This window comes from Doryrhamphus excisus, chromosome 6 (genome assembly GCF_030265055.1).
Source record: "Doryrhamphus excisus isolate RoL2022-K1 chromosome 6, RoL_Dexc_1.0, whole genome shotgun sequence".
NCBI classification, from domain to species: Eukaryota; Metazoa; Chordata; class Actinopteri; order Syngnathiformes; family Syngnathidae; genus Doryrhamphus; species Doryrhamphus excisus.
In genome coordinates, this window is record NC_080471.1 from 3,018,172 (window position 1) to 3,030,435 (window position 12,264).

Below are 12,264 nucleotides of genomic sequence, written 5' to 3' on the forward strand. Positions count from 1 at the left end.
CCTTTGACCAACAGTAACCCAATTTCCACCGGCACCCTGTAGGTGAACAGCACCGATGGCGGTCGTTGTTAACCCGGGCCTCGATTGATCCGGTATGGAAGGGTTGGTCATGTTATCTCCATTATTATTTATGATCGTTACACTGATTACTGATGACTGTGGAAAAAAAATGACATATAAAATGACATTATTGTGGTAATGACCGATATGGTTTTTTGGGGGCCGATGCCGATACCGATTTTTTCCATCACCCTTAGCCGATGGCCGATTTTGCTTGTGCCGATATTTGTGGCTGATACTGCTTTTGATCCCTCAATTTACATGAAAAAATGACCATGATAACAAATATTACAGGTCTCATGTTTACTCAAATATTTATTGAAATGTAAACACTGGACACTGTAGGATTCAGCTTTCTTAAACACACATTTAAACAGCATTATCAACTTTAAAAGGAATAAATATTCAACCATGTGCAAAACATTTCTGTCGTAGTTTAAGTTTTATCTAGCATCCATGTGATGACTGCTCCTCCGCAGCGTGACGCGCACCCCCCCCCGGCCTCCACACACACAAACACATCACACTGACACAATTTAGTACGATTTATAAAACATTTCTCTCATCATTAAAGTTGGTGTTGTGCACGCTAAAGACCTCTGATAGCAGACACGGCTGCTCCAATTCCTTCTGTGCGTGTGTGTGCGTGCTCTGAGAGAGCGCACACACATAAAACGACACGCATTTAAAGTTGCATAGTTGTTCATTCTTGTTCTGCTCAACTAGTGAGAGTGATTTTATTCGTCTGTTGCGTTGGTATGTGATGTTTTTGGGAGTTCTTGTTGTCACACCATGACTTAAACTGTTATGCCTAGCGATCACCCAGTGAAATGTGGTGGGCTTAGTAAAGTGTTAAAAGCAAGCTAACTCTATTACTTGTGAAAACGTGTCCTTGATGCGATTCAACAGTGGGGGCGGGGTACCGCGACTTCAGGTGTTGCAGGGTCCTCTGCCGCCGGGCAACACAAAGCTGCCCCGGTGGATGCCTGGCTGTAAATCATGCGGTGGAAAAATACATCGGCGAACCTACGCGCGTATGGACCGATATATCGGCCGATCCTTAGTAATGACATTACCATACTAATGTCACTAATCACTTTCCTTTTTATAAAAAATACCCATAGAATACAGGGAGTGATCAAATGTACTGAAATAAATGTGAAAGGATGGGAGGTAGTATTATTTAATCCTTTGCTTCTTCGTACTTCTTTTGGACGTGTGGAATTGTGAATCGAATTATGTGAATTGTAACTTGTATGTTCAAATCAATTTAACTATTACCATTTATTTCTTTCATAACCCCAGTATTTTTTTTACTTGCAAAAACAACAGTGGCTTCACCTACTTGAGCTGCTTTATGTGATTAACAGTTACTAATAAGTGATAACTAATAACTATTAACTAATATCTAACATGCTAACCTGGGCCACCATCGACTGTAAATCCTACCTGGAGAAGAAGCTCTCTGAGCCTGTGCAGCTGAGATTCCAGCTGCTTATTGTGGTCCTCCAGGATCTGCATGCGTGTCTCCAGGCGCGTCTTGTGCTGTCGGAGAACCCGCGCCTCTGCCAGGAGCTCCTCCTCCTGCTGGCCGTGAACAAGTGAACCTGGACCTCCCTCACCAGCCTCAGTCAGCATGGGGAGTGATGCCGCCTCCTCGTGTTTCCACTTCAGACGCCTGTACTCGCTTTGTAGCACCCTGAAGGATGACGAAACTATCAGCTTTCAACAATATCAGCAAGATTTTCCATTTATATATGATCATCAATCTTTACTTCTGTGTGACACTAACTGTGGGGCCCCCTTTCCTGATTTCTTTTTTTATTTTTCACACCACACCGCTGTATCACTATTAAATGTATTATTATTATTATTAGTATTATTATGCCGCGTGGAGCACTGAAGACATTCAAGCAAAAAAACAAATCAAGATGCTTTAAGTCTGTCAAAGTAGCAACTAAGTAGAATAATTACTGGCACAGTCCCTGTGGTTGCTCCTGTACAAACTGACACATCATGAGAGATCTGCTGGAAGAAAGAAATGAAAAATGGTAGCAAAGCTGCTACCTGGAAAACAGAAGAAATACTGAAGACTATGTAGAAACTAAACTAAAAATGTATGGGAGCAAACACAAAGGAATCACTTTGTTTAGTGGGGACCGGCCAACCTCGACTGAGGATGTAGGGCGGTGGAAGGAATACTTCGAGACCCTTCTCACCGCCACTAACATTCCTTCCATAAAGGAAGCAGAGTTCCATAAGAGTTCCATCACCGTGGCTGAGGTATCTGGGGTGGTCAAAATACTCCTCAGTGGCAAAGCTGAGGTGGACAAGTTTCGCCCGTAATCACGACCGTTGGTTGAACCTCTGCTTCAAGAGGTTCAATGCTTTTTTTCGTCCCGGTCGCGGAACACTGCACCAACTCTACACACTCGCGAGGGTACTGGAGGGTGCATGGGAGTTTGCCCAACGGTCTACATGTGCTTTGTGGACTTGGAAAGGGCATTCCAATGTGTCCCTCGGGGCAGCTTTTGGAGGGGGGGAGGCTCTGGGACTACAGGAAATGTAGTCTTACTTAATCAGTAAGTGGAAATGTTCAAATTGTACAGCAGGTTTTATATAGAGAAAAAAAGCTGCAGGCGTCATTTAGATTTTTGATGTTGGATATGTTGCAATAATTTTTTTTACACTTTCATTATAATTTGGAGTGCATGAAAAGGTAGGAAAGAAAACACAGGTGTCTTGGAAATTGTTGAAAATGAAAGATGACATTTTGCAGCTTCACTCTATGATGTTGTTATGGCCCCCATGGGGTACATCCTGGACTAGTGGCAAACAACCATTCACACTCACATTCATACCTATGGACAATTTAGAGTTGACAATTAACCTAGCATGTTTTTGGAATGTGGGAGGACCCTGAAGTACCCAGAGAAAACCCAAGCACGGAGAACATGCAACCTCCACACCAAGCCGAGAATCGAACCCAGGTCTTCTTGAACCCTGACTGTGTGTCCAACATGCTTGGACACTGTGCAATCTGTAGGGCCATAAAATAGGTATGAACAGGTTTGATATGCTCAAATTATGAAAATATTCCATCTATAAATAACAATCTGGTCAGGAACCAAAGAAACGATGAACACAATGTGTAAACCACACAGCGGCGACTATAGAGGACTCAGTGATTCACTGACTTTGAAAGTTCACTAAATCAGTCTTAAGGCTGTTTATCATTCTTAATAACACCAGTGCATTCTATACCTTTTTATCCAATGTTACCACTAGTGCATTCCATACCGTTTTTATCCATATTCCATAAGACACACTCAATCGGAATTGAAGGATTACCCATTTGGTTCATTTCACTGAACACTCACTAATGGTGTGACCCTTAATACACACACATACCATCACATACGTCATGTTCAATAGGCGTTAGGAGTGTGAAAGTGCTTGTTCTCAGCAGGATGTCTGCAAATAAGAACAAACACTCAAACGCAGCATCACAGAATGCAAACACACCACACACACAAACAAACACATAGTTGTGTTTGTTACTGTGCTTCGGGAGGAAAATCCTGCCTTCTGCAAAACTCTCTGACCCAAAACCTCATTTTGCAACATTTTCAAATGTGATTCATCCATTGTGCTAAGTGCTTTACAAATATGATACTTCTTATACAAATGTAATAAAATGATGAAGTGAAAGGTAGTCATGAGAATGGAGATTTGTTCTCCTCACTCACTGACCTGTTTTCGTTCTCCAGGCGGGCCAAGGTGCGCTGAAGCTGCTCCTTGTCCTGGTGCTCCAGGTGGGCCAGAAGCATGTGTTGCCCGCAGGGCGAGTCGTTGTCCAGGGCTGGGCTGGGGTGACGCAGGAGGTACTGATCCTCATCTCTGAGTTTCCCCACACAGAAAACACCGCACTGAGGTACCAGCAGCACCAAGCCCATTCATGACACGATTCACGGTGTCATGGTACGATTCACGGTGTCATGGTACGATTCACGGTGTCATGGTACGATTCACGGTGTCATGATACGATTCACGGTGTCATGGTACGATTCACGGTGTCATGATACGATTCACGGTGTCATGGTACGATTCACGGTGTCATGGTACGATTCACGGTGTCATGGTACGATTCACGGTGTCATGATACGATTCATGACACCAAACAGGTGAAAGAAGCACAGCCAGAAAAAAGCCAACTAGCAAAACACATCATATCTTGGATCACATGAATGTGCAACAAGTGAGCTGCATCGATACGTCTCTGATAGTGTCAATCAAAAGTAGGCATTAGCATAAATGCAACAAAACTAATGTTGTAATAGCAGTAAGCAGTTAGCTTTAATGCCACTGATGAGTACTGTTGATAATGATACATTTGTAAATAAAAGTGTTTACACGTACGAAGAGCAACATTTTAAAGTGCACAGAGGTAGATAACCCTGATGGACATAGCTACTGCCATCTTGTCAGGTTAATAAAAAAATCAAATAACAGGAGGTTGCCTTCAGCCACAGCTGTAGATATTACTTGACTATATCAGTGGACGATTTGAGATATCAGTTCTGACATTGTTCTTGTGTTGGGAATGTTATGGCACATACTTTACTGACTCTGGAAAGATATACCGAACATGAGATGAATACTTTAGCAGAGAAGATGCTTCAATATCAGATCACCATAGGTTCACCATACAACATAGTAACAAGATGAAATACAGACAATCATCATGCAAGCCAGCAGAGGTAATAAGAGTGTTTGTAGCAGGGAATGGCGGCCTACTCACAGGCTTTCATCAGGAGAGAGGCTGTCTGTGAAGAATGAACAATTCTGGTTCTCCATCTCCGCCAGCCTACACATATTTACCCATGGAGGTATGACAAACAGCCACACAAAAGCAGGAGAAATAATGTCTCAGATCAAATACAAGAAGGATAAAAATCAACAGACCGCACTGAGGAGTTACATTTTTCCAGGAACAACCTGGAGGAGAAGCTGCTGGTGATGTTCTACAGAGCTACCATCGAGAGCATCACGGTATACTGCATCACAGCATGGTACGCAGGGTGCTCGGCAGCAGACAAGAGAGCGCTGCAGAGAGTGATCAACACGGGACAGAAGATCCCTGGCTACTCTCTGCCCAGCCTGCAGGACGTTGCCAGCTCTCGCTACCTCAAGCAGAGCTGCCGGCTGTTATGATTTAATGTTAAGTACAATAAGCTTCAAACGTGCAATACTGGACTTCTGTGCAATAAGATTCATTCATTCAAGTCAAACTCAGGTACAATATGTGCACATTTTGGTCACTGCAATTTTACATCTTGTTACTGTTACTTATTGTTTTTGATGTACATATATTTACACTTATTCTGAACAGCGCCTGCCACTTTTAGATTTATATTGTTATTCCTTGTTTTATTTTTATCCTTTTCCTTATTCTTATTTTTGCTTTCGACAAACTGCACCGTGGAGTTGCAGTCAAATTTTGTTGTATGCAATACAATGACAATAAAGGCGATTCTGATTCTGCTTCTCAAACACAAGAAAATAATAGCTGATGGTTTTTAAAGCACTGTGGATAACAAAAAAGCTGTCCATAAACTTGACGAGACTGCAGAGTGACACAAACTGAAAAAAGCCTATCTGCCCGAGAGTGGAGCTATAAAAATGTCAGAGAAGAGAAGATCAAATTCTTATAAACTAGTGTACGTCGTCTACCAGCAGGCAGTCGGTCAATAACACCGTGAGGTGGTGTGTCAGGCTGTTTCAGCAACTTCAATGTATCGGTAAGCAGACGTTGTAATCATGCCAATTCATGAGAATCCAATCCATGTAAATTATAAACCTAAAAACATTGTAACTTTGTGAAAAAGCTGCCATTAAACCAAAGCATTTAAGGCCGCAAAATCACAAAAAAAGGCTAAAGCTCACAACGAACAATTTTTAAAAACTTTTAACCCCATCTACTGTATCAAATTTTACTTTAAATCGGGAGTCCTCATATTCAAAAGCTTTGGGACCTATTATGCTTTTTCCACTTTTCTGACTTCTAAATGTAGTTAGAATTTTGTATTGTCATGGTACACTTTCAGAAATAAAGTTTGCACATTTGGAGTGAGCCCTGTAAGAAGTTTGGGATGGCTCAAAATGCTTGGTTTCAAAAGCCGTTGTAAAACCGCCCCTTTATGATGATAAATTAAATGTGTTGGTTTGTATTAGACCCCAAATACTAAATATTAATTCATTAAATATTACATTTCAATCCAAAAAGACAATGGTTTGGTGTTCCAGGTTTACTGCACTTGTTGGAAGCAATACTGCCTATAGCGACTTCATCCAAAAGAGTCGCTGAGAGGCTGAAGCCGGGCCTTTACTTTGTCTGACTCGCCGCACATAAAAAATCTCCGAGATACAAAAAAATGAGTTCAACCTTTTATTAAAGAAAATGAATGATCAATTTATGATACCGTGCACAAACTCATAAATAAAGTAATCACAGAGATTAAATGAATTAGCGGTCAACAAAAAATTCATAAATCAAATTCAAATCATAAACAATAACAAACACCACTATTCAAGTTTAAACTATCATTCACCTACAAAGAATCAATCCAAATTCATTCATGGCTCCTACATTCCAGCCCCTAATTATTAGGTTCACACATAATAATTACCCATATTCATATCAATAGGAGACATGTAACAATTAAAAGCTTCATATTTAAAGTCCATAATACATATATTATCTTCTGTCTTCTTTCTTCTTGAATCCAAAGTCTGTGAAGTCAAGAATCAGGCTCAATCAAAAGATTTTAGCCATCATTCTGTGGCAAATCTTCAGCCTCCTGTAGTAGGCAGATCTTCGTTATTGGACGATCCAGGCAACTGCCCTTTGTTTTGATCCGCACCTGCCACACTAATCCTCTTCTATCTGGAAATGTTTGAAGAACTTTTCCCATAACCCAGGAATTTCGAGGTGCTGTGTTGTCCACAATAAGCACTATATCTCCAGGGACAATGTTGCGCCTCACTCTGGACCATCTCTGACGCTCCTGCAGTTGTGGTAAGTATTCTTTAATCCACCTTTTCCAGAATAAATCTGACATGTATTGCACCTGCCTGCATCGCCTGCGAGCGTAAAGGTCAGCTGCCTGGCAGTCTCCTGGTGGTAAAGATGGTAAGGTCTTCAGCAGCAACAGGTGATTTGGCGTCAAGGCCTCCAGATCATTCGGATCTGTAGATGCCTTGGTAATCGGCCTGCTGTTAACGATGGACTCCACCTCACAAAGAACTGTGTGAAGGCCCTCTTCATCCAGATTTTGCACGTTCAGAGTAGAATTTAGGACTTTCCTCACAGACCGGATTAACCTCTCCCAAGATCCTCCATGATGTGAGCCAGCGGGGGGGGGGGGTTAAAGGTCCATTTTATTCCTTTCTGAAGAAGTGCATTGTTCATCTGTGACTGATTCCATTGTTCAATAGCGGTTCTCAACTCACGCTCTGCTCCAATGAAGTTTGTCCCATTGTCCGAGCGCAGTTCCTGGACTTGACCTCGTCTTGCTATAAAGCGTCTGAGTGCATTTATGAAGGAGTCTGTGTCCAATGAAGATGCTACTTCAATGTGAATTGCCCGTATGGCCAAACAGGTAAAAATAACACCATGCCTCTTTACAACGCTCCTTCTGCTCTTCACTTCAAACGGTCCAAAACAGTCAACTCCAACACGAGTAAAAGGCGGCTCATCTGGAGTCACTCTTTCAGCAGGTAGATCTGCCATCTGCTGGGACACTGGCTGAGCATTCAGTCTCCGACAGATGACACACTTGGACAAAGCTCTCCTTATGGCTGTACTAGCCCCAGTGATCCAATACTTCTCCCGCAGTTTGGCTAGCATGTGGTTACGGCCACCATGTCCCACTTCCTGGTGAATATGCCTTAGAATAATGTCTGAGATATGGAAATCTTTAGCCAATATGATGGGATATTTAGCCTCTGCAGGCATAGAAGACCTGCTCAGTCGACCGCCAACTCTCAGAACACCATCTTCGACCAGTGGGCAGAGTTTATAAATATGGCTATGGCCCTTAACACTTTTGCCTTGTTGGAGCCTGGAGAATTCCTCTGGAAACTTCTTCCTTTGGCAAAACCCGATGATTTCCATCCCGGCCTTCTCCAGCTCCTCCACTGACAGACAACTTGAACGATTCTCCCTTTTGAAAACATCCATATTCTTCTTCAAAGAACATTCCTTGTGTATCACATCCAAATCAGACTGGGCAAGCTCGGCGGTCAACTGTTTCCTTTTCTGACAGCAAGCCAAAAGCCAGTTCTTGAATCTCAACATCCAAGATACAGACCTTTTCAGGCCAGTCCAAGATGAGAAATAACTGATCATGCGAATCAAAGCATCATCCTTCTCGCTGGCCTGTACAGCATTCACTGCAGCAGCTTTCTTGACCTCAGGGTCATCTGATGGAAGCTGTTGAACATCCTCGGGATTAACAGGCCACGAACACTCAGGTTGATGGAGAAAAGGTGGACCCGACACCCATGTTAGATTTTTGAGGAATGCATCCACTTTCAAGGCTCGCGAGGCCACATCTGCTGGATTACTTGCAGTGTCTACGTACCTCCATTGAGAAGACAGTGAAACTTTGAGAATCTCTGAGACCCTGTTGGCAACAAAAACTTTGAACCTGGAAGTCTCATTCTTGATATATTTGAGTACAGATGCACTGTCTGTCTAAAACACGGAATCCTGTAGATCCAAATGTAGCTCTTTCCTCCACAGGACATCAATACGGCTCGCCATAGTGGCAGCGATTAGCTCCATACGAGGGATGGTAACAGACTTAAGTGGAGCCACCCTTGCCTTTCCCATGACAAAAGCACTGTGTACCTGAGAGTCTTTGTTACGTGACAGCCGGTAAATCACTACCCCGTAGCCATCTTCACTTGCATGACAGAAATGGTGCAGCTGTGCTGTGGTTGTCTCTCCAAAGTTTAGTGGTTTCAGGCATCTCATGACGTTAAAACCCTCTAGACGGCACGGATCCTGTAGCCACGTTGTCCATTCTTTGACAACTGGTTCAGGTATGATGTCATCCCAGCCAAGTGATCTCCTGCACAGATCTCTCAAGATTTTCTTAGCCAATAATACTACAGGGCTCAGGATTCCAAGAGCATCATAGATGGAGCTGACAGTTGAGAGAATTCCCCTCCTGGTGACTGGTCTGTCCTTAATAATGATCTTAAACTTAAAAGTGTCCGACTGAATACACCATTCCACACCCAGCACTCTCTCCACTGGTAGCTGATCCTGATCCAGGTCCAAGTCTGTCATGTCTGTTGCTCGGTGGCTTTCAGGTATTGCAACCATAACCTCACGTCTGTTGCTTATCCATTTCCTAAGCTTAAAACCACCCTTTGCACAGATGGAGACAAGGTCATGATGGAGAGATACAGCTTCCTCCTCTGAAGTCACCGACACCAGACAATCATCAACGTAGAAACAATGTAGGACCTTATCAATCACTTCTTGGCTGAACTGTTCCTTATTATCTTCTGCACATTTCCTGAGAGCAAAATTGGCGCAGCTGGGAGACGAAGTTGCCCCGAAGAGATGCACCATCATCCTGAAGTCACTGGGTTCTTGATTTAAATCCCCACCAGGCCACCAGAGAAACCTCAACAAATCTGCGTCTTCAGCTGGTACCCTTACCTGGTGAAACATGGACTCAATATCTGCCATGATCACCGCTGGTTCTTTCCGGAACCTGGTCACCACTCCAATCAATGAACTGGTCAGGTCCGGTCCTTGCAGGAGCTCAGCATTAAGAGATGTTCCTTGGAAACTCGCTCCACAGTCGAAAACGACTCTGATTTTCCTCTTCTTCGGATGATAGACACCATGATGGGGGATATACCAAACCTTGCCATCACAGCGGTCCATCTCCTCTTCAGGCACCTCTTCGGCATAACCTTTGGCAACCAGATCATTCATGAAGGCTGTATATTCTGCGTGGAATGACGAGTCCTTCAGAAGCCTCCTCTTCAGGTATTTTGTGCGTTGCTCAACAATTATTCTATTATTTGGCATGTTGAGTTCCTCATTCCTTAATGGTAATCTGATCTGGTAATGGCCATTCACTTGCTTTGCTGAGTTTCTCACCAAATCCATAAACTTCTGATCCTCTCTTGACATTCCAGGTTGCTCATCCATACTACATTCAGGGAAATCCACTTTGAACTGCTGCTGCCAAAGTTCATCCAAATTCACAACTGACACTCGGTTCACAGATAACTCTGGCTGCTCACAATCCATCGCTTCCTCACTTTCTCCATTTAGAGGTCCATTCACAGTCCAGCCCAGCATTGTCCTAATTGCATAGGGCCCACCATTGACGCTATGAATGACATGCAATGGTTCCAAAGCCTTGGGAACATTTGTCCCAATCAGCAGCTCAATCCCTGCCTCCACCTCAGACAACTGGACATGTTTCAAATGTGGCCATCTCTGAAGATCCCTCTGTCTTGGAATGTTCCCACTGTGGACGGGCATATACTCCTGTGTGAAAGTTTTGGGCAGATCACAGAAATTATCGCAGTTTAAACCAGCCACCTCCAGTCCTGACACAATATGGCTGCTCACTACCCTTTCTTGTGCCTCTGTGCCTCTGTGCAGAATACTGCTGTACTTCCCTGATCCAAGAAAGCATAAGTTATAATAATCTTGCTGCCCTTCTTCGACTTAACTTGTACGGGGACTATGGGAAGTTTACAATCATGATCACCAGCCCCAGTGAGACCACTTGACACCAGGGTGCTGTCCACCGCTTTCTCTGATTTCCCTTCGGCCTGATCAGAGTCCTTTGACTTTGCCTTTGGAATATGAAGAACATTTGGATGTAAAAGACCACACTTTGCACAAGAAATCAGTTTTCTGCAATCCTTGCTAATGTGTCCTATACACAAGCAGCCAAAACAGACACCTTTTTCTCGTAAGAAGCCTATCTTCTCCTTGTGGGGTCTTTTCTCCAACTGGGGACACGAATCCAATATGTGTCCTCCTCCACAACAAAGACACAGCCTCCTTGCAGCTTGAAATTGTTCCTTCTCTTTGGTTCTAGAATGAGTGTTGTTTTCTACAGGAGCTACCGTGGTGGCGAAGCTGGTTCCTTTCATTCCAGAACGAGACTGTTGCTTGAATTTGCTTACACCTTTATTTATTGTCGCTGGGGGAGCATCATATATATTTCCAAACACTGGATCAGTCAAGATCTTCACTTGTCTCTCAATAAAATTGGTGATGTCATTGAACGTTGGTCTCTGATTGCGCCTCTCCTGCAGCTCACAGGCTACGGTTCTCCACTTGTCTCTGAATTTGTAAGGCAACTTCCTTATAATGGAGAGCATATTGGCAGGCAGATCTAACTCATGCAAATATCCCACCGCTGCCATGGCGTTAGAACAGCCTCTGAGGAAAAGACTGTAGTCCTGGAGAGCCTTTGCATCCTCCATTTTGATGGAAGGCCATGAAAGAGCCCTTTCCATATATGCTGCGGCTACTTTCTGCTCATTCCCAAAATGCTCCCTCAATAGAGCTTTGGCTTTGACGTTAAAAGCCTGGGTTAAAATGCTGGCAGCTTCTAACCAGTTCCTTAGGGTGACCTCTAGTGTACTGCTCCAGGAAATAGAGTCTATCACTGTAGATAGATAGATAGATAGATAGACTCCCTTTATTGTCATTGCACAAAAACACAGTAGTGAAATTGCCAACGAAATGTCGTTGCCTGGCTCCCATATAACAACAGACACAAAAGAAGATAAGTAAAAACAAATAATAATAATAATAATAATAATGTGGAGAATAAATCGATAGAATAGACACCAAATATGAACAACATAATGTAAAGTGCAGCGTGAACAGTAAATTGCCCAAATAATTTAAATAATTAAAATAAATAATAATAATGTAAGTAAGGCTTATTTGGCATTGAGCAGTCTGATGGCCAGGGGGAAGTAGCTGTCTCTGAACCTGGTCGTCCTACAGCGGATGCTGCAGAGCCTTCTCCCCGATGCCAGGCGAGAGAACAGTCCATGCTGGGGGTGTGTGGGGTCAGAGCAGATCCGATGGGCTCTAGATACACACCGGCTGTTTGCTATGTCCTTAATGGGGGGGAGTTGGGT

At 43.3% G+C, this 12,264-nt stretch overlaps 1 protein-coding gene across 6 annotated transcripts in view; it reads right to left on the reverse strand.

The window, feature by feature from the left end:
• Window positions 1-12,264, reverse strand: part of drp2 (dystrophin related protein 2) — a 225,584-nt gene that overhangs the window by 12,016 nt on the left and 201,304 nt on the right. For all 6 annotated transcript variants that reach the window (XM_058076029.1, XM_058076030.1, XM_058076031.1 and 3 more), the window contains 3 exons: window positions 4,862-4,927; window positions 3,814-3,960; window positions 1,510-1,759 (listed from right to left, as the gene is read on the reverse strand). In XM_058076029.1, the coding sequence (XP_057932012.1) occupies window positions 1,510-1,759; window positions 3,814-3,960; window positions 4,862-4,927 (463 nt within the window). The remainder of the gene's footprint in view (window positions 1-1,509; window positions 1,760-3,813; window positions 3,961-4,861; window positions 4,928-12,264) is intronic.